General features: G+C 46.7%; 1 protein-coding gene across 1 annotated transcript; it reads left to right on the top strand.

The window, feature by feature from the left end:
* Window positions 1-8: 8 nt before the first annotated feature.
* CXXC4 (CXXC finger protein 4) lies at window positions 9-24,407 on the top strand. Its single transcript, XM_076336840.1, has 3 exons — window positions 9-811; window positions 896-1,079; window positions 19,632-24,407. The coding sequence occupies exons 1-3, from the start codon at window positions 9-11 to the stop codon at window positions 19,674-19,676; spliced, it is 1,032 nt and encodes a 343-aa protein (XP_076192955.1). The 3' UTR covers window positions 19,677-24,407.
* Window positions 24,408-26,341: the final 1,934 nt, after the last annotated feature.

Raw genomic sequence — 26,341 nt, 5'->3', positions numbered from 1 at the left:
CGGCCACCATGAACACCAACGTGTGCGTGGAGAGCGGCCCCAACCCCGAGGCGCCGGGGCTGCCCAAGGACAGCCACCTGCCCGAGGGGGCCCTCAACAGCCTTGTGGATTACAACTCGGAGATGGAGAGGTACCGCTCCTTCGCCACCTTCTACAAGACCAACGGCGGCGCCTTCCCCCAGGCGGCCAAGATCGCCCGCATCACCACCCCCATCTTCCCCAGCGCCGCCGCCGCCGCCGCCGCCCGCATCGGCATGTCCCCCTGGAACTGCGACACCGCCACGGCCGCCGCCGCCACCGCCATGCTCTGGGGCAGCGGCGGCGGCGGCGGCGGCGGCGCGGCGGGCGGCGCGAGGAAGCCCTCCTCCGCCGCCGCCGCCGCCTCCGCCTCCGCGGCCGCCGCCGCCGCCTCCTCGCTGCACGCCGGCAGGGGCGGCATGCACCACCGGGGCGATTCGCAGCGGCTGGGCAAGCCCGGCTGCCCGCCGGCCGAGCAGCCCGCCCTGCCCATGGCGAACGGCAACTTCCTCTCCACCCTCTCCCCCGAGCACTGCCGGCCGCTGGCCGGCGAGTGCATGAACAAGCTCAAGTGCGGCGCCGCCGAAGCCGAGATCATGAACCTCCCCGAGCGCGTCGGCACCTTCTCGGCCATCCCGGCGCTGGGCGGCCTCTCCCTGCCCCCCGGGGTCATCGTCATGACGGCCCTGCACTCCCCCGCCGCGGCCTCGGCCGCCGTCACAGACAGCGCCTTCCAGATCGCCAACCTGGCGGACTGCCCGCAGAGCCACGCCTCGGCCTCGCCCGCCTCCGCCCTGGGCGCCGCCGCCGGCGCGGGGGGCGGCGGAGGCGGCGGAGGAGGCGGCGGCGGCGGAGGGGGGGCCGGCGGCGGCGCCGGGGCCGGGGCCGGGGCGGGCAACCCCGCCAAGAAGAAGCGGAAACGCTGCGGGGTGTGCGTGCCCTGCAAGCGGCTCATCAACTGTGGAGTCTGCAGCAGTTGCAGGAACCGCAAAACGGGACACCAGATCTGCAAATTTAGGAAATGTGAAGAGCTTAAGAAAAAACCGGGCACTTCGCTAGAGGTCAGAGGAGATGATTTCTTTTTCCCCAGCCTCCCGCCGTCCCTCCTCAACCCCCTGCCCCCCCCCCTCCAGTGCTTCTTGTCTAGCTTCAAGATGCAGCATCCCTTTTCCGAGGCCTCCTTCAGGCTCTGAGGGTGCCCCCCGCCGCGGGCGCGGCCCCCCGCGGCGCTGCCCCGCCGCCCGCCCCCTCTCCGCCCCGCAGGGAAGAGAAACGCCGCCCCCCGCGGCGCCCCGCCGAGCTCGGCGCTGGCCGCGGCCGCCGGCCCCGCCGAGGAGGGACGGAGAGCCGCCCCCGCGGGCGCCCCCCGCCGCGGGCCGCAGCGCCCGGCCTTTCAGACCCGGAGGCCGGCCGGCCGGGGGCCCCGGCCCCCCCCCCCGCCAGCTCGTGGCCGTTACGAGACGCTGCTCGCCTGGTTAACCTGCCGTGCTATTTCCATAAGACTGCTGGCTGTCTCTGGTTTCTTTCTCTTTTTCTTCTTTTTTAATGGCGATCATGACGATTCGGGGCGGTTTGTAGGGACGGGGAGGTGGGAAAGGGAAAGTTTTAGCTGAACGCCTGGCTCCCGCCGTCGGAAGTTCAGGGGAAAGTAATGGCGAGTTCATCTCCAGGGTGACTGGTAGCAGTTTGTCCAAGACAGACAACTGGCCGTAGAGCCCAGTAGTCGGTGAAACGTGCCCAAGTAATCTCTTTGGCAATATCTTTTACGAAATAACCCGCTCGTGGTGTATAAAACACGATGGAAAAATAGCACAGGTATGACTGAACTGATTTCTGACTGAACTGTACATACGGTTATTTTTACGATGTGTCCTCGGAACTGACAATGTATTGCATTTCCCAAAGCTGTAACGACAGGTTTTCAGGTTTGCTAGACGTACGAGAGACAGGCAGATCCCGTGTCGCAGACATTGCGGTTAATGTATCGGGGACGACAGACAATGGGAACCCAAATACACAACCGGGAGGAGAGCGGCAATTGGTTGATATCGTTAGGCGAAGGAAACAAGCGAGAGGAAAGACTAGTAATCATACTTAATCCCTTGTCATTATTAAAATTATAGTGTTGCTGGTTAGACGCACGTATCAGATGCATCTGAAGGTGTTGAGGATGATGGATTTAGTACAGAGGAGTAGTGTATGCTGGGTGACATCAAGATTTGTAGTCACAGAAATTAGCAACTAAGTGAGAAATTGCAACTTCCCTCTGTCTGTGTGCGCGCGCGCGCGGATGCGCAGAGCAGTTTATTCCCTAACTCATTGCTTGCAGGAGTTCTCTCCAAGAAGAGGTGGGATGAGGGATTCCAGGGAAAAAGCAACACCAAGAGCCTGTTAATTTGATCTGCGTTAAATAAATGGAGATAATGGCGTTGGTATTGATACCGCCATGGGACAAAAGCAACATTTGGAGGTTTAACTGACATTTGGCTGATACCACTAACGCTTTCCTAACCAGCCTCATCAAACCAACTAATTAATTCCTCCTTGCAAGAGTGAACTGTCCTTGCTGAAAGTTTGGTTTGTAGCTCTGCATCCTCTTAGCTGTTTTTTGTGAATGTACGGTGACCCAACATCACTAACGTAAAAACCAGGATGGACTTCCCGGGTGCTAGAAACTAGATTGGGTTTTCAACTCTTGTTTTTCTCAATAATATGCCTTTGTTGGTTTCATAGCAAGTTCGCAAAGAAGATATTTAATGCCCTGGTCTGTTAATGATGGATTATAATGCTGAGTACAGCCTAGAAGAGACTTCTCTGAACCAGAGACACAGAGAATCCCCCCCCGCACCACCCAGCACCGGGGGTGCCTTTGTGCGCCAGGTTCCCTCATTAGGCTTGCAAACCAGGACGCTGCTGGGATTTAATGTTTGTGATAAATGATGGGTTCTGATGGCTTATCGATTTGTGCAGAAAGTGAGCTATCTCTGGAAGAAACGAATTTGTACGTTATCAGATCTTCCTATGGGTTTGTGTGCATCTCTGAACACATTTCCAGAACTTCCTTGCTCTTGACAGAGGTGTTTGACAGCCTTAAAAGCTGCTCAGGCGTGTTATGAGAATGCCGCCCGTTAAAATTGTTTAACCACTGTGACTAGTAAAAACCGTGGTTTTATTAGCCACTTGTGTACTCTCATAACCACCTGCCTTCACTTCTTTTCTTCATTCTCTCTCCCCCCTCCCCGGTTTGTGCTCCGTCAGATACATAAACACAAAAGCTCCTCTGCTGCTATACCGTGACTCAAAGGAAACAGGTTTCTCTTTCCAGCTGTGGAGATGTCAGTAAGGCATCGCTTCTCTGCAGGTCGTGGCCCATCACAAAGTTTGTTACGGGATGTGGCTAATTTCTTTGCAGAAATGTGGTTTTTCAGTAGGAGAGGAAGAGTGCCCAAACTGAGTAACTTCCTTATATGGTTGTTTTTCTTATGTCTTCTTTCTTTTCTTCTTTTTTTTTTAATTTAAATTCACTAATGAAGAGTGACAGCAGGGCTGCCTAAAGCACATGTGCAGCAGCAGCGCTCTGGCTGTAAGGCCACCAGCTGGAAGGGTGTCGGAGAGTGACAGGGCCTACACCAGGGCACTGCAGCACCAGCGGTGGCTGCAGGTGGGCGAGGGCAGCCTCCCTGCGGAGCGAGCTTCTGGGGCTGCTTTGGCCTGCGCTCTTGGGGGAAGCAAGAGCTCTGCGTGGGTGATCCCCCGTCACCTCCGTAGGCATGGTGCCAAGGAAATGCGACAAGGATCGAGGGGCTCACGGTCCACTACATGTGTGTAAGATTTGTGAATTGCGCTAGACAGTGGCTGCAAGTTGCGGAGATGATTCAAGTCAGGGGGCAGAACTGTGTTTAAAAACGAAATAAACGAAAAACGAGAATAACAATAAACAGTAAACTGGCTGATCCCACAGAAACCATTTCTCTCTTTTTCCTTTAAATTTCTTCTTCTACTGGTGCAATGAAGGCATAGGATATAACTCTCAAGGTTAGTACGTGGAGTTGAAGACAGATTCACATGAATGCTTTCCAGTCCCTGACCCTTACATTTTTAATGGAATGCTTCCCTCCCAGCATTTTTTTTTAAACACTTGAATTATTTTTTTCCTATTTTTCTTGTACTATTTTCACGTTAAAAGTGTCCCAATGCTCTAGTATTTTTCATAGAATGTTATTATTACTAGGAAATTTTATGTACGGTAATAATAAATCTATAAAAATAAGATTGACGTCACGTTGCACGCTGCCTACTTGTGTATGTATATTCTGTGTTCATTCAGATTTACAGTCGGTTTAAAGAGACATAATCTTTATTTACCCATAGAGACTACTTATTTTCCTCTGATTGGTATATGCGTCTATAACTTCTGCTGCAGGTTATGAAGATTAGGAGCCTGACGTTACTTTACATCTGCCTCTCTTTGAAGTAAACCATCCCGATTCAGTGTATGAATCTCAGTTGCCCCGCTCCTCGTTTGCATTCGCGTGGCAGCACAGTCAGGCAGAGGGGCTGACTCACATTGGCAGGGTCTGAAGGGTTCGTCCCAAATGTGGAATATCTGCTGTTTGGGCATGCTGTCATCATAGCCGGTGCCACTTGCTTCGTTCGTAACAGCCGCGCTAATTGCTATGTGTGCTATTAAAGTAAACGTTTGCATACTGACCTGAAATAGTAAATACCAGCATCCAAATCTGTGGCACCTCGCTGAGTTGCATTTCAAGCCAGCGGGAGTTTGAGATGGCCTTCGCCGGGGATAGGGTTGTGATGATTGATTTCAGCAGGCACGGCGTCTGATCCTGAAGATCTTAACACCATATGGCATTGCCACGGGGGAGAGAGGCTGCGCTGGCAACCTCCTAACTTGTACTTCGTGTTGTGGTAGCGCATGTGAGTGCTGTTAAGGGAAGACTGCTGAGCTCTGTGGATAGGGGTCAATTAGTAGAGGCCTCAGAGGAAGCAATTTCCCTGCCGTCTATCTAGCTTTAAATTACGTGCATAAGTTAAGCGACGGCACGATGGAATTGGGTAGCATGAGGGGGAACTGAAAAGCCTGATGCTTTTTAGTAGGCAGCTAACACGATCCAAGTGGCTAACTAGAAGGTGGAAAGAAAGACCACCTTGGAGCCTGCGTTGCTGTTCTTCACTGCAGTGTTGCTGTATGGCAGTGTTTCTCACCTCCCTGCCGCTGCCTCGTAGCCCTCCATCTGACCGAGGCTCCCCATGTGTTAACCACTGTGCAAGCAGGCAAAAAAGCAGTCCCTATCCATGGGCGTTTACAGCTGGAGCAAGAATCGCGGTCTGTCCCGAGCGCAGTTCACGTTGGCTATTGGCTGTAGAGCCCTGATCGGCCCTGAATGCTGGTTTTTTCCTCTCTCCTCCTCGTGCGTGCCTGTTGTGCTCTGCCAGGGTGCTCTTGTTTTTCTGTTCCCAGGCCTGAGCCTGCAGGGAGGGTGCCTGGCACTGGAACTGGCTGCTGGCGCCACACGAGAGCCCTTGCCGGGTGACTGCAGCGCTCTCGTTCAGGGCTTCCAACACGGCGCACGATCCTGCGGTGATGGTGTTGGCAGGAAGCAGGGGAGGCAAGAGGCAGGGCGAGATTTGACCTTTGTTGAGCGTTTTGCAACGGTTTTTGTCACTTTCATCCAGATTTTACGTGTCTGGAATAAACATACGTTTGGCGACGAGCTTTCCTTTTGACCTGTGGAGGTTCCTGGGGACAACACAAGGCCTCCTACTGCCACCTCCGGCAGAGACCAGAGCAGTTGCAGGTGTCTTTGTTCACCGGTGCCTGATCTCTGCCGCTTGGAAATCTTGTTGAAGCTATTTGACCTTCTGCGTTAGGATCACATCTTGCAAGGTGAGAATGTATTGCGGTTGGTGGGAGACATGGGGTTGAGGAAGATGTTGAGAGCCCAGCGGAGTCAAGCTTTTGGTCTCCTTACAGTTCTGGCAAACTACTGAGCGCAAGGGATAGCCTCTGAAATGGAGTTGGATGTCGTCTGTTTTACTGTTTCATATGTTGTTGTTTCCCTTTCCTTGTGTGATACTTACAAAGCAAAGAAAGTGCCCAAACCCCGTGATATTAGCATACAATTTAGAACAGACATTATATAAACTGCTATTTGATACAGTGTAGTTTGTTAAAGGGGGGCAAAAATGAAGCTTCTCCTGCCTAAGGTGATCTCTTAGTGGTGGGATTTGGTACAGAACTGAGCAGAATTTCAAGGAATTCAGCAAAATTGTAGGCTAGTCGAGGGCTTAACAGCCTCTTTCATACAAATACTGCTTTCTACTTGCATTGGAAATTGCTTGTTTTAAATTGTTGAACTATGATTGTTTGCCAGTGAAATCGTCCGTATGGTAAGAGAGGTTAACTGGTTGTGGTGGTTCTGCATTTTGATTGCACTGAATAGTTCTTTGCACATTTTTCTAAGTACTAATATAGGTTATACAGTTGGGGCATCAGGTTTCTGTGCCAGACTTTGGATTTCAGTGTCGTGACTGATTGGTTAGTCTATTTTTTTAAGCTGACATAATGAAATCTCTGTGTATTGTTTAGGCTGGACAAGTTGCATGTGTCGTGAGAAAGATGATGAATGATGACCTTTTTTTTCCTAAAGCAGTAATTAGCATAGTAAGTACTTTTTTTCTTTTTTTTCCAAATTGTCTAAGTCACTTTGGACTACGTATTTCAGTTAGAGGTGCATAGAACCATCATGACTTGGACTCCTATGCCAGCTACAGCACTTTTGGAAAAATCTTAACCAATTCTGTGTTTGTACAAAATGTTGTGGACTATACACATCATGCCTTATTCATATAGGGAGACTAGTTTAAGCTGGTAGATATGTGAGTATCATGTTATATACCGCTAATTCGGGGCGGGTAACAGTAAGTAACAGTCTCAATTTTTGCCTGCCTGTTCATGTATGTTCATATTATTGGTTTTTTGGGCCACTTTCCGTGCAATTCTGTTTGCTAGGTGGATACCTAACACCTTTACTGAAGTCAGGGAAGACCTTGCTCACTTGGAGAATGAATTAGGATGTCAGAAAGCGGACCCTTTTGAAGAGCAACATCTTGGCACTGCATTTTTGGTTTTAAAAGAAATGTGCTCTAGAGAGGTAAACAAAAGGTAGCTATTAATTTCTGTATGCTGTCATGCATTTGATGCATAGCAATGACTGAGAACAGGTCCTTTCCAAATATCCTAAAAATTTGTATCTATAAAAAGAAAATTAGTAGTCTTCTGACTCTTAACATGCATGTATTTTCAGGGTTAGGCTTGGTGAAATATTTCTAAGCAGGCAAACCTAGAACGTACACCTTAAAGTCTCATCAAATGCAGCATAATCCTTTTGATCGCTGGTTGCAATGGGAAGCAGCTGCTGATTGAGTAGGGAAAGGCTTTAAGATAAGCTTTTCGGATGTACCCAAGTGAGTTAGGGGCAATAAGAATCATAGAATCATAGAATAGTTTGGGTTGGAAGGGACCTCTAAAGGTCATCTAGTCCAACCCCCCTGCCGTGGGCAGGGACATCTTCAACTAGATCAGGTTGCTCAGAGCCCCGTCCAACCTGACCTGGAATGTTTCCAGGGATGGGGCATCCACCACCTCTCTGGGCAACCTGTGCCAGTGCTTCACCACCCTCAGTGTAAAAAATTTTGTCCTTATGTCTAGCCTGAATCTACCCCCCTTTAGTTTAAAGCCATTCCCCCTTGTCCTGTCGCAACAGGTCCTGCTAAAAAGTTTGCCGCCATCTTTCTTGTAAGCCCCCTTTAGGTATTGAAAGGCTGCAATAAGGTCTCTCCGAAGCCTTCTCTTCTCCAGGCTGAACAACCCCAACTCTCTCAGCCTTTCTTCATAGGAGAGGTGTTCCATCCCCCTGATCATTTTCGTGGCCCTCCTCTGGACCTGCTCCAACAGGTCTGTGTCTTTCTTCCGCTGAGGGCTCCAGAGCTGGACGCAGGACTCCAGGTGGGGTCTCAGCAGAGCAGAGTAGAGGGGCAGAATCACCTCCCTCGACCTGCTGGCCACGCTGCTTTTGATGCAGCCCAGGATATGGTTGGCCTTCTGGGCTGCGAGTGCACATTGCTGGCTCACGTCCAGCTTTTCATCCACCAGTACCCCCAAGTCCTTCTCGGCAGGGCCAACCCCTTCATCCCCCAGCCTGTATTGATAGTGGGGGCTGCCCCAACCCAGGTGCAGGACCCCTGCACTTGGCCTTGTTAAACCTCACGAGGTTCACACGGGCCCACTTCTTGAGCTTGCCCAGGTCCCTCTGGATGGCATCCCGTCCCTCTGGCGTGTCGACCGCACCACTCAGCTTGGTGTCATCTGCAAACTTGCTGAGGGTGCACTTGATCCCACTGTCTATGTCATTGATGAAGATATTAAACAGTACCAGTCCCAATACGGACCCCTGCGGGATGCCACTCATCACCAATCTCCATCTGGACATTGAGCCATTGACCACTACCCTCTGGGTGCAACCATCTAACCAATTCCTCACCCACTGGACAGTCCACCAGAAAGTAACTCATGTCACCGTAAGAAAGTCCCTGGGACTTGGCCTCGGTCGCTGACAATTCCTGAGTCACTGACTATGTGCTTAAAAATTGCCAGCAGATACCACATCTTCTGAGGAGTACCGCCATCCGAAGAAAGCGTTTCTCTGCTTCTGTAGTGTCTGTATTTTTTGATAGCTCATCTGCTTTGAATGATCGTACTGAACCACAATGTCTTGAAGCATACGGTTTCATTTGACACTTTTTTGCTATTTGGGAGCCCAGCCTGCTGTGTCTGTCTTCTCTCTTCTTTTGGGTACCTTTATTGTTTTCCACAGTCGTATCTTGTTCAGTCACATGCAAATACTTGTCCTGAAATTGAATTACTCGGCGGCGTAATCTAAAGTCATCCCCCATTTCAGCATCCTGCGCTTTCTGTTGTGTGTTGAGTTATGTTGCACCATACTTTAGATGCGACAGCCATTTAATAATGTTGAAGCCTTAGCTCTGCAGGGGCTAAAAAGATCCCAGCAGGCTTGTTAACTTCTACTCTCAGACATTATGGGAAATATTTTCTCCTCCCTGGAACTCCTAGGCATCCTCTTAATTAACACTATAAAAATCCATAGCCAGGTATGCGTGAAGCCTGTTGAATTTTTTTGCAGTTTTCCAGAGTTTCTCCGTTCCTTCCTATTTAACCAGACACTCCAGTGTCAAGTGAGATACGAGAATGTAAAAGGAATAAAGGCAGCCTGGGTCATGCCGGATACTGTGTTCTTGGCGGGCAGCAAACTCATCAAATGCCTTTCCCTCACTCACCATAGGGTTTTATTCTTTCCCCTGCTCTCCTCAGTATTTTCCTTTATCTCAGTCTCTGAAGTGTTGGACATTTTAAAACTTTGCACCTCTCCTGTCTCAGGACAGTATTCCTTTCAGTTCCAGACTGCTGTGGCCATGGTCTCTGTTGTACTTCTATATAGGATCCCCATTAGCTGGTATCAGACTTCATTTGATTAGGAGTTATTTGTACAGAGATGAGAGAGATTATTCAGTGGTTTAGGAAGCGGAGAAGCAGTATTAAAAGTTGAGGTGGAGGGAGGAACTTAATAAACACTGGAAAATGATGGGAAATCCTAGGGAGTGCAGGATGGATATCTCTTAAGATGAGGACAGAGAAGGAGGAAAGAAGAGCTGCAGAGTGCTCCAACAGAGGAGGACGCAAAAGTGGTTGAGGGTTGGTTATAACGTGCAAAACCTCGGTGAGGGGGTGCCTGCTCCTCCATAGGAGTGACGCAGTTACCATGGGGCAGACCGACTGAGCACTGGAGGTCATCTGCTGACAGGAAGGGTACAGTGGTAGTGCTGAATATGGCAGTGAGTCTCCTCTGGTGAGAAGAGTGCGGAATATGTCTGCTGCTATGAGCAGGAGGTTTGCCATTAGTAATTCAGGTAAGGCAGTTGAAGAGCTCACCAGTAATTGTCTTCCCAGCACTTCTGCAGGGGAAGGCCAAGACTTCACACAGCAGAAGGGGACCTTGCTGGGGGTAAGCAGGGCTTTCCATGTGCCCTTGTTGATAGGGTAATCCAGTTTTTTTAATTCATTTTTTTAAATTGACTAGAATTTATGGAGAGAATTTGGGTATCGGGGTGAGCATGTGGTATGGGAGGAGTCGCATGATCCGAACAAGTTGTTCAAGAGCTAAGGAAATTATAAAGGCATACATACAGACAAGCTGACAAATGTGAAAGAGGGAGGGGGTGCTTGCAAATGAAAGGCTGAAGATGATGATTTGTTGCACAAGGACTGCTTGGGCTTAGAGGTTTCTTCGGTGGTGTGTACTGCGTGTCCTAGGGAAGCTGGAGCATGCTGACAGCACATCAGTCTGCACTATGTTAACACAATTTGCTCCATCATCACAAAAGAAATACCCCAAAACAACTGTGGTTCAGTAACATCCACCCTTCTGCACATCCTAACTGCCGGGTGGGGATGCAGAGGTGATGCAGCAGCCTTGGCAGTTACAGGCTTGGAGGAGAGCTGAAGGGCTCTAGCCATCTGTGTTGAAGGTACAAGGAGGGCAGAGCGTGATTATTGTGGTGCAGTTAAAGAGGTCAGGAATGGAAAAGGAGAGGCAAGGAGTATATGTTGTTAAATATGTGATCTCCAAAGTGAGTGGTATCAGTCAAACAAAGGCTGTTGGTTTTACAGTGAGCAAAAGAGGAGAAAATATATTTGGAAGGGTCATGGGTTTGAATAGCTAGCCACCAGGGAGTGGGTGGGAGAGGACTCGATGACACAAACTTAGTAATGATGTAAAACCTGTTCCCTCTAAATCACCAGTTCATCTGAGCTCTGGGAAGCGGTGATCACAGTTGGCTGGTTGCTTGGAGGCTGATGTGAAATAAATTGGAGGTCAAAGTCCAGCGGAGGTGACAGTGTCATGAAAATAATCACTGAGATGGGTCTTAATTGTCATCCTTGAAAATTTCAGAAGACATACCCGGGAATGAATGGGGTTCAGAGCCATTTACAATCTTTTCATGTTTTCCCCTCCAGTCAGGAATTGTGGTAACCTGCTGTATAAGAGTTTGCGTTGCTCTCCCTGCATCTAATCGGACAATACATGGTGCTCACCAGCTGTGAGAGAGCCAAACTGGCACCTCTAATGAGTCTTAGGCATTGGCTGAAGATACTCCCTCAGCCCAGGTAACTGACTGAGTACTGCATTTGAGTGAATTTATTTTTTCTTCTTCCTTCCCCCCTCCCCCCCAAATTTTGCAGAAAAAGAAACAAGCAAGCAGAGGCCAAGCATTTAATAGATATATTTTTCACTGGCTCTTTTATCAACAGCGTATGAAAAATCCCAAAGGACAGAAGCAGTTAGCTAACCAATGAGGCATCGTAGCCGATTTTAGGTTCCATGCAGGAGAAAAAGATGCTGAAGCTCCAGCAGCTCTAGGGGAAAGAGATTTAAATTTAGGTTTGGTACTGAGAAACGTGCCTCCCCTGTGCTTGGAGACCAGTCTGTAAGAGATTACTGTACCCCAGAGCAGCAGTTTGGAGGATGATAGAGATGTCAGCCTGTGAGTGCAAAGACTTGTACCACTGGATGATGAACCAACAGGGATTTCTCATTAATGGAATGAATGTTAACAAGAATAATTCTGTTTTGTGTGCGTGTGTGTGTGGGAAGGATAAATGATAGGGACTGATGGATGGTCTTCACAGAGATTTGATTAGGGAGAAGGTGAATGGCAGTGTGTGTGTGAGAGAGGGGGAGGTGTATGCACGTGGTACATCCACTGCAGAAGGCAGGCACACTTCTAGTTGATAGTGTCTGACAGACGTTATCAGAGAGTCAGCAGAAGTAACCAGGCGGGTCCTAGGTGAAAGCAGAAGCTGAGCAGTGGTGTGGATATTCCATTTTTAGTGTCTTTTGCATTGTAGGGTCTTGGGTTTTATGTTGCATGGTGGTAACAAACCTGCATCCAAGCATTTCTCTATAAAACTTTTCTCAGTAACAGAGGTTTCTGCTTTATGCTAATAAAACGTTGGGCTATTTGATACTAATTCCCACAGTCAGTATGGGAGCACTGAGTGACAGCTTTTCTGACCTGCTTAGCATCAGTCTTGGCTCTGAAGTAACACTGTGTTAGAGCTTGTACGAGCCCTTCCCCGTCCCTGAAAAAGCGGGAGACAGGCCAGACCTACTGGTTGAGAGGCTGGGCAGGCAGAACCAACAGAAACAATCCCTCATTCTGCCTGAGGCCTTCAGATGCTGCTGGAATGCAAATAATAAATACAAAAAAGCAAAATAGTCACATAAGCTGAATAGGCACTCTAGCGGGCTTAGCAGCTCCATCCTCAGGTACAGGGATAGCTGAAAAACTGAAGGAACTGCACAAACTGCTCGAGAGGGATGTAGAAATAGGGAAAGAAGTGTGAATCCCTTTGGCAGTGAGATATGAGAGACCTCTAACCTGAAAACCCAAACCTCTGATGTCTTCCCTGCTGCTTTTGCCAGAAAGCCGTTAGGAGCCCCCGTCTGAGGCCGGAGCATGGCCAGCTGGAACACGGCTGCAGGGTAGCAGACGGCAGGAGGAGTTCCCGACCCCGGCTTGCCCAGCGCTGCCAGCCCCGCGCGTGGGGTGCCAGGCACAGGGAAGCCGGCGGCCAAGCCGGCTGCTCCCCTCGGGAGCGAGCGGGGCGGCAGAGGTGGAGACTTGGCTCCGTCCCTCGGCTTGCTGGCCAAAAGAGCTGCGCTGGCACAAGGGAGGGAGTGTGCTGGAAGGCAACCGCAGCCAATTACTCCCAGCCTGGGAGGGAAGGGGGAGAGAAGATGTGTTCCTTTCCAGGGCTCTGCCCGCATCCTGGGGTGACGCTTGTGCCTGCCAGCCTCGGTGCAAGCCATGCTTAGTGGCCTGAGCTGCCCCCTCAGGGATTTCAAGACCGATGGTGGAGCGTGTGAGCCGCTTCGCTGAAAGCTAGCTTGGCTGCTCTTAGCTGTAGGTGCTCACCAGCACGGAGAGGGGCTCCATCACTAACATTTCCTGGGACTGAGCTGTTTTTCTTTGACAGCATTAGTCTGGATTCCTTATGATTCCTGATCTGTATTTGCCATCTGTTTTCCCCAATGGTGTTATGCATTTTTTCAGATCAAAAAAGTGAAATTGTTTACCCATTCCCCAAATTTAATCTCATATATAAAGTGAAAAAAATTAATATATAAAATAAAATATGGTGTGTACTGAATGTAAATGAGGGACACGTTTGCTCGTTCTTTCTCCTGTGGAGAAACACATTACTCCTCAGACTAATCCTATTGATTTAGTTGGGGAGCTACTGCCTGCTGCTGACACTGAGTCCAAGTGGCAGGATCTGGCCCTACAGTGGCAGGTCTCTTGCTCTCCCATGGCCATGAGCACATATCCTTTATTCCCCAGCTAGACCCAGTGAAATCTCCTGAGGTTACCGCTGAGTGAGCTATTTGAGAGAAGCTGGGTTTTCAAAACACGACCCTGACTTAGGAGTACATTTTTTAAGTTTCTATTGGCAGTGTCCCATGGTGGAGGTTTACTTTTCACTTGGTGGAGCTGGCGGCAGAGAAAGTCAAATGAGTTTCCTAATCTGGTATGTTCTAAATCTGGTTTGTCTCAAATATGGCCTGAGAGATATGTAGCACAAGTGGAAAAATAACTGCCAGCACGCAGATGCATGTCCTCTCGGAGCAAATAAAGCTGACTTTTAAAATAAATGTTAAATCTCATCCTTGGTATGAAGGGAGACAGGCTTGTAGCTCAGGTATGGGGAGAGATATTTTAAGGAGGGCTGTGGAAGCAAACTCACCACTGAGCTTCTGACCTGGCATACGTGTCCCTTTTTATCTGCTAAGTCCAAGAATAAGCTCGTTATTAGAGGACATCTGTTACCGCCTGATAACACGTACAACGAGAAGGAGCGCAGCGTCTGTGGGCAGCCAGGGATTTTGGCAGCTGTGGGGAGCAGCAGCTTCGTGGACTGTTTCACAGCTCATCCAGAGCTGGTGCATCCCTCCTGTGGGCCTGTGGCTGGGTGGGAAGAGGCCAGGAGGGAGAGGCGTGGGCTGTTCCTGCGCAGAGCTCTCCCGTGCCAGCCGGCGTGTATGCGTGCTGAAGCCGCGACGCGTGCAGGAGCAGTGCCTCGTTCCCTTGCAGCCGCAGACAGCCCCCTCGGTGTCGGTGCGGTGGGACTCTCGGCATACCTCCAGGGCAGGGAGCAGAGTGGCTGGGAGAAACGTGCGTGCGCTGGGCTCTGCCTTTTCCTTCCTTCCACGTTTCCAGAAGATGCAGTTCACTCACCGGTTTCTTGCCCCCAAGCCTCCTCGCCTGAAGAAAAACATTCAAGGAGACTCTGTGTGAGCTGAATCTGAGCGTCAGGAGGTTTTCCCCAAAGTCATTGCTGTAGGTAATGTATATTTATGAGCGGAACAAAGTGGGCCATAGATACTTTCAAAGGCCGCTTTCCTCTCAGAGTGGCTCAGTATTTAGGCAAGTAAGGAGGGGAGATGCTGTCCAGACAGCATTCACCGGTGGCAGAGCAGGCCGGCGCAGGAGAGGCGGCAGGCATCCTTCACCCGCCTGCCGGCGGGCTGCCTCTGCCGCCGGGGAGGGCGCCTGCCTGCAGGTCAGGAGATGGTGTTGCTTTGTGGGTCAGGAGATCGCGTCGCTCTGCTCAGCGAGACGCACAACCCTGTTCCAGCCACGAGGCTGGGTCCATACCGCCACGCGTGCCCTGCAGCCCGGCGCTTGGCTGGGGAAGGGTCTTTCCAAAGAGGGAAATTGGGGATGGAAAGTGAGTTTTGGAGCACATGGATTTGCACCAGGTTCTGCGCTGTTTATGTATAAGCAGCACTGTGTGTATATTTGAGGTCATTTCCCGTGTGGTCAAGCTGACACCCAAATTAGCTTGCAGCACTGGAAATACAAGGCGTGACATGGAGGAAAGGCCAGTTTGCTTTCTCGCTGGCAGTCGTGTGAGTTTTGTGGGACTGATTAGGTGTGTAGCCCACATTCACACAGGTGTAAGAGAAGCATACAGTCACTGTTTTATGGCCAGTGGTGGTCAGTATTTGCTGGGCTGGGCTGCTGATTGATCCAAATTGCATTTTGTGCAGGGGCCATGACTTTCCAGCTGAACTTTTTGGCCATCACGGAGCACCAGATTTCTCTATCTCTGATCATATATCTAGATATGTACATATATGTGTATATTGAGATATACATACACACATATACATGTACATAACTTAGCGGGCCAAATTTCATGCTATACGTCCCCTGGCCTAAGTGCCAAACTGCTCCTCTTGTGGAAGGCATTTCAAGAAGGGATTGTCTTCCAGGGTGAGAAGCTCACGTGGGGTTCTGTGCAGACCTTGGTAAGGTCGTTTTTCCCTATGTGGCCAGCACCAGTCCCGCTGCTTTGGGAAATCCACCGGTTTCGTTTGCCTTGCCATGTGAATTTGAGATTCATTAAGGACAAAGTTCCTTCACCGCGGTCTATTTCTGTGGTTGTGTAAAGACTGTCAGGTAGCCCGGATCTTGTTGAACGTACCTCAGCTGCAATATACTTCCCAAAGGGCCTCTGTTGGGCTGGATCGTTTCAGCCAGGACTCCTCAAGAGGAATGAGGAGTGCCACATCTGGCCAATAATTTGCTGTAGCCAACATGCGGGTTTGCTTCAATGAGAGCAGGATTTTTGCTCATGGATCAAACATCAAAGTATTCTTACATAACGCAACATCTTTTAACATTGGTAAAGTATTAGGTCATCATCATGTAGTGCTCTGATGTATTTTATTATTCCATTTTATTTCTGAATGTGGTTCACTTCAACCCAAGTGATTCCCTAGCCTTGCAGAAAATAATAATACAGATGACTTACAGTGAGTCTTGGTTATGCAGCTGTGAATTTGGGCTGCGCCCCAAGCAACAGCATCCCAAGCAGGAGCGGCCGACTTTCCTGATTCCTGATCTCTGTACCAAGTCTTTCAGGCGGCTGCAAGCTGCAAGACTCAGAGAGCCAAGGCAAGAGGGATCTCCGGCAGGTTTCGTAGACGTGAGCTCGCCAAGGGATGGGGCTGGGCTGGGCAAGCAGGCGGGCCTTGGGTGAGCAGAGCCCGCCGCCTGACACCCCACGCCTTGCACCATCAGTCGGTCAGTCACCCCGGGGGGGCTGTGGGAGCCATCATTCTTTAATGAATGCTTTTGCTGTGAAAATACAGAGCTCAGCTGTCGAAATGGAGTCTCTGGTGAGGAATTTACAGCACCTGCCGGTGTGCTGTTTACATGCGTTGGCAGCACGTGCACACACACACATGTAGCAAGGGTCTGCTTTTACGTTTCTGTGTGGGGCATCCAGTACAGACACGTAGGTGTCATTTTTCCGTTGCTGCTTAATTGAAGGGACTTTCACTCTTCTGTTGGTTTCGGTTGCCTTTTTTACCTCCTCCAAAAATGTAGCTCACTTGGTTCCCTATGTGAAGCTGATTTTTCAAGGCAACAATTAAAATTTCAAATTTCAAATGTTTGAGCTGCTTCTTTTGCAGTGAAAGCTGGCAAGAAGGGAACAGAGTAGAGAGTTTGAAAGCGTGGAGGTCATTTCATCCCGCGTTTGTGCAGGGATAAATTCTCTCGAGCGCCACGCTTTATGGCATTACCTGCTTGGAGAAGCCAGGGCTGCGGGTTTCTGAGCATCCTCCTGGGAGCAAGCCTGCCATTTGTCAGCATTTGCACCAGCACGAGCAGTGAAGGCTTTTACAGCAAAACCATGCTGATCAACTCTGGTTCTGCTCCTCGCCACCCCTCCCCAGGCTTCCAAGGGGATCTGTCTTTCCTGTCACTCAGGATAATGATTCCCTGCCGGCAGCACAAAGATCCAGAAATGTGCTGTAATCTTGCCGAGAGTTTGATTCCCCAGCTGGGGCTCCCAGATGTATACAGCCAGGTGGTAGATGGTCATTGCACTTAAGCTTGTATGTTGGTGTGCTGAACCACTAAATGGGCTGAAGGGTCTCTTTTTGTCTGGAAATAACCTTGATTCTTGGAGTGGTAAAATCTATGGATTTCATCACATAAATTGGCTTAGATTAAACTCGATCCACCTATGCAATTTTAAAAGCTTCCTTTTTTGTTTAAGCGTGGATTAATAATTAGTTCCCAAATCGGGGGTTAGCGCAATGGATATTTAATTGTAAATGTATATCTTTAATTAGAACTTAGTATGCGGATGCAAAATTCCTTATCTTGTAGTTTTTCAAAAGCACACATATTAAACCACAGCTTTGCCCTTCAAAAATATTATTCTGTGTATTCAAAGGTCTGAATGACCTTTTAATCAGACATTGCACCTTTACTTCCAGCTGATATGACAACGTCTGACAGTAACTCAACCTGATGCTGCAAGAAAATAAATAAAGGCCATCTCAGTCACTATGTCTTTAAATCTCTCTGTCTAGCTGTGGTTTTGTGTTTCGGCAGATGGACCCACAGCGGAGTATTACGTTTAGTTTTCAGGTGAAGACAATCTATTGAGTTTAATACATTTGCATGTTTGGCTGTTCTTTTGAGGTCAATTTAGTCATATAATTGTTTCCTGTCATTCCGAACTCAAGCCTCTTCTGCAGTCAACCTCTTTATAAATTATAAATCTGTATACCTCGCTCTCAGCAGCCATCTTACAGCCCACACAGACTGGTGCGGATGGTCTAGCAATTGCATTAGCTCTCCTCGGCGTATCTTGGGAGGAGGGCTGCTGTGCTTTGTCACTACTTGTGCTTACACTAAACACGCATAACAGGGCAGAAGAGGGACTGGTAAAGATGGATATGAGCAATTCCTACTTTTGGACCACCGACACAAAGAAAACTCATACTGGTCAGGGCGATTGTATTCAACAAACCAGCTCATTGTCTTTGGAAGTTAATTTTTGTATGATTTATTAAGGCTTAACATTCGCGGAGGGGAGCAGGTATTGAATTGACCACCGGTCAGAATTCTGGTGACACAGCAGAATGACTTTCAGCTCTGGTATTTTTATGGGCATGAGCGATAAACATAACAATAAGAGCTCCCCTTTCATACAGCTTTTACAAAAAGAGGAGCCGTGTACTGCTTGAGCCTGACTATCACAAAATGGGCTAATTATTCAACAAAAAATACTTGCCATACTAATGAGCAGTTCCCTGGAATTCAGAAAGAAATATTCTGACGTCAAGTACAATGCACACTGTACACTGTAGTGTCCGTGGTTTATTGGATTTTTATGGAAAAACTAGGAAAACATTTAAAATGTCCTCCCTGAAACAAAATTGAAAGAATTCCTTCAAAAAGAGACATGGTATTTATATATGACACCAGCAAAATCAGTGAGAACTCTTTCATTACAAGTATTTATTTGCAACTTTCCAGAGTTTTGCTTTTAGGGGAATTTCATCAGACATGATGCTACTATTTGTGGGCATTTCTTAATGAAACAAGTACTTGTGAGCTGGGGCGGACTGATACAAAGTCATCTCAGGGCTTGCTCTTGCCTTCCTGGTCAGTGCATCATCATTAGTTCTGGAGGAGAGATGAGTGGGTCTAGATGCATGGGTTCAAGGGCACTTTCATCATCTGTTGACTGAAGGAAATTGAGGGCAAGAAGTACCTCACAGAAATGACGCAGCCCTTGCAGGCTCAGTGCCTCAGTCTCTCATGTATGTTGTACTTTAAAGCTGTGAAGGGAGTTTGCCTGTACTCAAATGTGTACGGAGGCACCTGAATGCAAGTGGATATCATTTTCGGGGGACAACAGGCGGGGGAAGGAGGGAGGGTAGCAACTCTGCAAGTAGACTATTTCTCTGTAAGCCAAGGTCCAGCATGTGTGCAAAAGAAAGTACGTGGGCAGTCTGGCAGTCCCCCTCAAGTCAGTAGGACGTTTCCTTCGCTGAAATGAAGTCAAGGATGTGCTTAAGTGCTTTCTGCATTGCAGACTAAACCTGGAACGAGGTGACCGGCCTGAGGTTTGAAAATGCCGACCTCTGCTCCCAAGGCGTCTGTAGACACAGCACACTTTCTGAATGACAGATCAATGCCTTTGTTATTCCCCTATCAAAAGAAGTGTTCTTGCCAAAGTGTGTGTCTAACCTGCAAACCCACCAAGCCGTAACTGCGCATCCGATATGCGAAGGCACAGGCAGAAACCATTGTACAACTGTGTGGTTATTCTAAAAGCACTGTCTGTTTTCCAGGAGATTTTTTTCTAGCAATGTTTACATTTCCATGACTACCTTGTTTAACTAAGGAGAAAACAGCATGTTAGGTGTGTTATATACTGAGTACGATGTATCACGTATGATCCTAAAATGGTGTGTGTTTGGAGAAAGGATGTTTCTATTAATTGTCAAGCAATGTGAGGCATCGTGTTGTTCCTAGATAACTGAAAGTGTGCCTAAAATGTAGAGGAAAAGAACAACTAGAAGAACTCGAGTATGCCAATGCCGCAAAAGAAAGCTTAACTTGTTTTCTTGCTTTTTTTTTAGAGAACACCTGTTCCCAGCGCTGAAGCATTCCGGTGGTTCTTTTAAGCAGTAGTGTATCTTATTTTCAAGGCAGTCCGAAGTGAATGGCAAGCTAAAGTCTTGTTTTAAGAAACTGCTTAGTCCGCCATTGAAGAATATACTCAGATACTATTTTCATTTATGTATAGGGGTTTCCTCAAAAGCAAAAGACAAAAATCTGGGAGCCTGGGGAATTGGCCAGCTTCTTCATATTCAGTACACTGATTCTTTCTTTGATGTAACTTAGCTATACTAGTGAAGTTGTTGTCTATTTTTAAAGTGGCTGTAAAAAAAAAAAAAAAGTTTGGGTAAACCCCTGCTATAAAGTCATGTATCTTTGAAAAGTAACATATCTATACTTCATTTTCAAATATATGTGTTTCAGTACTGTAAACTGTACAGATAGCCGCTTGTATTTTGTGTGTTTAGACACAAGGAGACAATCATGTCTGAGCATCTATGGAGATTAACGGTTTGTACACAATGGTGTGGTTCTGCGAGTTAAATCCGGAGCAATAAATTCTAGCTTTAACTATTATTTTGCTAGTTGTTTAGCAGCAGCAGCAACAGCAGCACTGTTTTACCATGCATCCTTCCGTAGAGACTTGATGCCAAGTTTTCCAAGATAAAAAGATTATGACGCATCTAGCAATTACCTTCCGTCGTGGTGGTGTAAGAGGGGAAGACATAACATTTAAAATTAATCTTTCAAGCACTATATTAGAGTAGTGGTTTGTGCACTTGCATTGCTTCCAAAGGAGCTTTACAGAGGGGTATCTCTCCAAAAATGCTGTCTGGTGTCTGACTCGCTTTTCACTGTGCTCTGAGGTTGAGTTCCCAGCATAGGCGGATGTGCAAAACCAGTCGTCTATATAAAGGTTGTTCTAGGATGCAAAACAAAGTGAGTACGAGACCTTAGAAAAAATGATGACTCAGCCTAATTACCCTTCACCTATGAGTTCTTATGTAACGTTTTCAGTCAATGGAGTAAATTTTTTATAAAGTGGAATGCAATATTTCTGGTCCAAGTGGAGCTCTTCACAGTTAAGTGAGTTTTGACAGTTGGACTGGTTTGGGTCTCACTTGCACTTGTGTTCATTTAAGAGCCTGGATATTTTTGCGGTATAAAAATGAACTTTTTTAAAAAAAATGTTTAAAAAAAGACCGCTTCTCCCTACACGTTTCTTGGTCCACTGATCTCAGCTTTGCTGAACAGCTGGTCCCTTAGGCCCCCAGAAGGATGCTCCGCCGTTCTTCTTCCTGCTCTGGCTGCGCGGAGGAAATGTCTGCTCCTCGAAAAGGCAGCGCACGGAGGAATATAACTCACATGTCGTAAAAAATATGGAGGATTCTGAACTTAGGGATACTTATTATCAGTTGATCATCACTTTTTATTGCTTGGCTTTGTCATACCACTCATGAGTGAAAAGGCCATCCCATCAAAGTAAGCAAATGCTGTTGTGCCATGTATTTGATAGATTTATCATTTTATACAAGATAGGACTACCAGTAGTTTCACAGACAAGATGCTGGGCATGGAAATAACCGGTTAACGATGCACAGCACGTTCATATTTCCTATTGTTTCAGCACTTTCTCTGTTTTTTGCTAAGTACTTCAGCCTTTGGCCCCTGGTCACACTCACTTGGTGAAGTACAGGGGATGGCTGGGAGTGCCGCGGTATGGGACCTGTGCAGGCGGGGGAGATGCCGGCTTTGGCAGGGGAGGGAGCTCGCAGGACTGGCAGGTGTTGGGAATGGCCCAGAAAGCGAAGACCGAGGGATGGAGGAGGAGAAACCTTCCGAGGTCACACGTGTGTGTCAGCAGGGCTGGGCAGAGCGTGGGTGACCCGGGGTAACTGGAGGAGCGCGGGCGGGCTGGGCTTACACCTGCGTCCTCAACTTAGGGTCGATGCACGTGTCTATGTCTTTGCGTTGTATGACGTCGCATACATGGCTTCAGAGATGGAATGTCACATTTGAAATGCTTCTATCATGGTGCCCCCCTTACAGTCTGTAAGAGGTCCTCAGTTGAACACCCATTCAATAGCCATCCGATGAGCTTTACATCTGTTTGTATGGCAGCCATGTACAGATTTTTTTTTGTGTTGGAGACTTTTTGGTTAGGGCCTCTGTTACTGACCACTAGACCAATACGAGCTCTGTAAGGTCTTCTCTACCAAAATGCTGATTGATTTACAAACTGAAGCCTTATTTGCACATCTGGCTGGTAAGCTTGCCTTGCTTTTTGGAAAATTGTGATTGCTCTTACAGAAGCAGAGACAAAATTAAGTTCAGGCTACATTAGGTGTACAAAGATATTCATAGCAATGTACTTACTGTCTAATACCCTAATGTTGCATGTCTTGATGTGGTTTCTTTTTTTGTTTTGTTGTTTTGTTTTAAAGAACTGATGGATCTGTATATTGTAGTTGTGGTGTTTTACCTGTCAATTCAAAATTGTTAAAACAAACAAGCAAACCTGTTAATTATTGAAAATGAACAAGAGTTGATTTTTCTTTGATTTACCCATGTGGTTTTCATTTCGGATGTTCCTTTGCACCATCAAATTTTTAGATTTTGCTGAAACAGTATCTATATGATGTAGTGCGCATAGAGCATTTTAATTAGTGATGTTTGAAGAAGGAAATCCCTTTTCCGGCCTGTCTCTCTCCACCCCAGCCCTACCCCCCCCCCCCGTTTATACACATATTTGTCAATCGGATTATTGTCAAGTTCTGATTACCAAATTTGTGCTTTTCACAAGGTCCAAACCCATTTTCCAGTATGTGAATTTGCATTCCTCTATGTCTTTCATTCTCACGACGCCACAAAAAAAAAAAAGAAGAAAAAAAAAGCAGAACATACTTTCGCTGTCTTCTAGGTGTGAGCACTAAGCCTAATGGAAGCATTTTTGGCATACCGCAGATAAACTTATGAAAAATGGTAAGGCTGAAAGGGAGGCACACGTACCCATTCTGTCAATTAATAACAGACCCTCCCTATGAGGGGAAATACTCCCTTTTGTACAGAACCCCTGGTATGTAAGTCCTACAATTAATGTTAAAGAATATAAAGTCTTTAAATGGGCTATATCTGTAATCAAATAATGAAGAAAGAAAGTAGTTAAATGAACATACCATTCAGGGTCGAATGCATTCAGCAAAAAGCAGTAGTGGGTCTTTGATCATGGTTAGATGCATAGTGATATCAAACAGTGGGTTCTCATGTAACAGCTAAATGTTTCAGATTTTGTTTTTATTAAATTTGGCAGTTTCACGCTGAGCTCTACTGTATTCTTAGTGAATAAAAGACAGCTCCTATGTTAGAAAGTACTCCATTTTCACAACTGCAGGGAACTAGGAGGGTTTTTTCAGAAACACGGGCCACAGAAATGTACTCCTTTCACAGTGTTCTCCTATTTCTGAACTGTGCAGTTATCTATTAAATTTTCTAATAGATATTTGTGTAAGGTGTATGTATGCTTGTGCAATTATGGAAAAAAAAACCAGTTTTGGAAAACAGTGTATTTATGAAAAAAATAATCACTTATGGGGCATGTACAAAACTGTATAAAAACATTCAATTTGCCCAGTAAAGTTGTTTTTGTGATATTTCTGTGTTGTTGAATAAAGGACTTTAGTATTCAAAAAATCTCTCTTTTTCCATAAACAGGTTTTGTTTGTGGGATCTTAAACAAAGAAAACCTCTTTTAAAAAAGAATCCTCTAGATGAGCGAGAAGGTCCAAATGCTGACCTCAGTCTTGCGTATGGGAATGAATGCTTATGAAGTGACGGTACAATAGCTACAAAACTAACTCCTTCTCAATTGGCAATCGATGGAAACCCCATAAGTTGTATACCTGAAGGTAACACTGTACTCTGGATTTTTTAAGATAGCAGAAAAAAATACCACCTTTTTAAGACTAGGAATGTACGTTGAGATTTTGAGGCTACGAAAAGGTTAGTGAAGTAGGAGCAAGACAGATTGCAGAAAAGCCTTCAACCCTTTAATGCAGACCTCTGTAGCATAAAAAAAGGGGACTAGTGAGGGTGATGTGATTAATTAGCAGTTAGCTTCGTAGGGAAAAGCATACAAAGGTGAAATCTCATCTGTAACTCTTGCAACAAACAATAGTCCTGAGATGAGATCATCCTGTTGCTGTTGGAGTATTTGGGATTACGAATATGGTTTGTGAGAGAATGACAATAATATCTTCCTCTTTGTTTTACTGCTTCTCAGTTCAAAGTTCTGCTATTTACCTGCCTCATGAACTATACATAGCAAAGGAAACGATTTCCTCTTGCCATTTGATTACCCCATACTACTTGCCGACATCAAAGCAACTTCAAATAGGTGGGGAAGTTCGTGACTGTGCCAGCAGCACGTCACCTGATTTTGGTGAAAGTTGGAACGGTCATTTTTCTGCGAATATTCCTTTAATAAACAGAATGTCTGCTCTTAGGTGCCAAAACAGGATTTTGCAAGGGTTTGAAACATGCGGTAGGTCCTTTGGTCTGTGAGATTCCTTCAATGCCAACTGATTTTCCAGGGAGAGCCTCGGTGTATCCTTTTGTTTTTTAAAGAAAGCAACAAAAATGAAAGGAATGGAAGTGGATTTTCCACTGATCCTGTCGGCTCTCATTGAAATCCGTAAGGATGTATGTTCTTGGGAGACGTAGACGGCTCATTAGACAATGCCAAGAGTGAATCTTGAGGTCTGTTTGAAGAGGAGGAAAAGGGCTGCCAGGTTGCTCAGGCATAGTCAGTGATCTCTCTGGATTAAATATAGAATTCACAGGGAGGAAATACACTCATTTCATGAGATGGTCGATTTGGAAGCGGGAAGAGGTCTCTGAGTTCCTATTCCTTTAATGCTTTCTCTTTCAACTTTTTTTCCCCTCGAGTATTGTTTTACACTAGTCTGAATGAAAAATGTCCCTCAGCTCCAGAGAAATACTCGCCCCAGATATGAACCTTGCAGTTTAAAACTACCTCTAGCTTTTTATAGCTTTTATTTTTTAATTAAAAAAAAATCTAAAAAAACCCCAGACAACAAGCAGGTAATTCTTCAAAGCCAAAACTGACAAGCTCATTACTGAGCCTATTAAGAGGAAGGAAAATACCCTTTTGTGTGGAAGCTCAATTCTTCTAGGCTGTGTTGGACTCAATTTGGTTTTGCCACTGGCCATTTCAGCGTGCTCTTATATTTCTCCAAGGAACAAGTCTGAAATTATGAACGGTCTAGTGATACGGGGCAAAGTACCTTCTGGGAGGCTGTAGTCCTCCCCAGATTCCCATGGGCTTTACTAGATAGCTCGTGAAAATGGAGGATATTATTATATAGGTGACTTAGTTATAAGTTCTACCTTTCTTTGCTGTAAGGATCTACTCAGTCACCAGTGTGCAGTGAGCATGGATAGATGGCCCCAAGATCTATAAAGGTAAGAAATATGTCTTCTCGGTAATAACCGCAGAACATACAATAAAGTTTGAGATCACTGGAACTATCCGAGGAAAGAAAGGTGAAGTTCAGCATCAGCAAAGATGTCGGGATCCGCTCCCACTGTAGCTTTGTTTCTGTTTGCCGTTTGGTTTTTAGGATGGATACGCTTGGCTGGGTAGCCGAGTCCTTCGGAAAGGCAGTTTTGCCTAAGATAGGCAGAATGAAGGAAATGCAGGTAGCAAATTGTAATCTTGCAAGACAAGGATCTAGACTGCCTAAAGAAGCTATGATGTTCAGGAAGTATTTCCACTGTTCTTCTAAGTTTTCAAATGATACTGAAGTAATGTCAGATTATTCCTAATTTAATAAGCAGGAATAGTTTGTTGTGCTACTGCCCATTCCCTGAAAAAGGGTTTTTAGAAATTAACCTTCATGGGTTAATTTCGCAATAAACTTTGAAGGTACTTCTTAGTCTAATATGACTTCCCCGTAAGAGAAGGTGCTGTAACTGGGGGTTCATTCATCTGTATAAGGCCCCTTTGACTTGCAGAGTCAAGGATCTTGTCTAGAAAATAATTCAGCAGAATTGTAGAAAGATCTGCAGGTGTCATGATGTCAGCCAGAGCCCGGATTAATTATTCAGTGTGGTTCTCCCCAGCTTGGTTTATGATGTGTATAAGCATCCTACATCTGAGAAGAAAACACCTTTCTTCCCTTACTCCTTTAAGTCTGCTCTCTTTACAGAGTTAATAACACTAACCCTCTGCACTTCTTCAGGAAAAAACAGAACATTAGAAGAAATACATCTCTTTTTGACTAGACATTTTCCTTTGGAAAGAGAGAGAGAGAAGAGTTAGCCCAGGTCAGAAACCCCTGTTGCTTGCCCAAATCTCCTAACTCGGGTGCTTTCTGCATCAGATGTAGCTTGTGAGCAAAGTTCATACCTCAGCTTGGCAAGTGGACACAACCCTACAGAAGATCAACACCAAAGCAAACAGGAGCCAGTGGGGGACGTTCCCACCGCCGCCTCCCTGGTACATGCGAGACACACACAAGTTTGTGCTAGATGCCCAACACCCCTTCCCCTCCCCTATATATGCGAGTTTGGACCAGGTTTGCTATGCCCAGGGGAGAGGTGAACCTCTCCAGATCTGATGAGCAGATAGCATGCTGGAGGGTTTTTAAGAGGAGAGAAGGTTTACACACAGACAGTGATTAGAACGTCTCGACCCTCGTGTCTCGCATTA

The sequence above is a fragment of the Aptenodytes patagonicus genome, chromosome 4 (assembly GCF_965638725.1).
Source record: "Aptenodytes patagonicus chromosome 4, bAptPat1.pri.cur, whole genome shotgun sequence".
NCBI classification, from domain to species: domain Eukaryota; kingdom Metazoa; phylum Chordata; class Aves; order Sphenisciformes; family Spheniscidae; genus Aptenodytes; species Aptenodytes patagonicus.
Note: the sequence above shows the minus strand (reverse complement) of the source record. Positions and strands in the feature narration are given on the sequence as shown.

What these genes read in the sequence shown, in the direction of transcription:
- CXXC4 (XM_076336840.1), top strand. Translation starts at nt 9, where the DNA reads ATGAACACCAACGTGTGCGTGGAGAGCGGCCCCAACCCCGAGGCGCCG. An exon ending in TCGGCCTCGCCCGCCTCCGC is followed by an intron (nt 812 to 895) that starts CCTGGGCGCCGC and finishes CGGCGGCGCCGG; the next exon opens with GGCCGGGGCCGGGGCGGGCA. An exon ending in AACCGGGCACTTCGCTAGAG is followed by an intron (nt 1,080 to 19,631) that starts GTCAGAGGAGAT and finishes CTTTTTTTTTAG; the next exon opens with AGAACACCTGTTCCCAGCGC.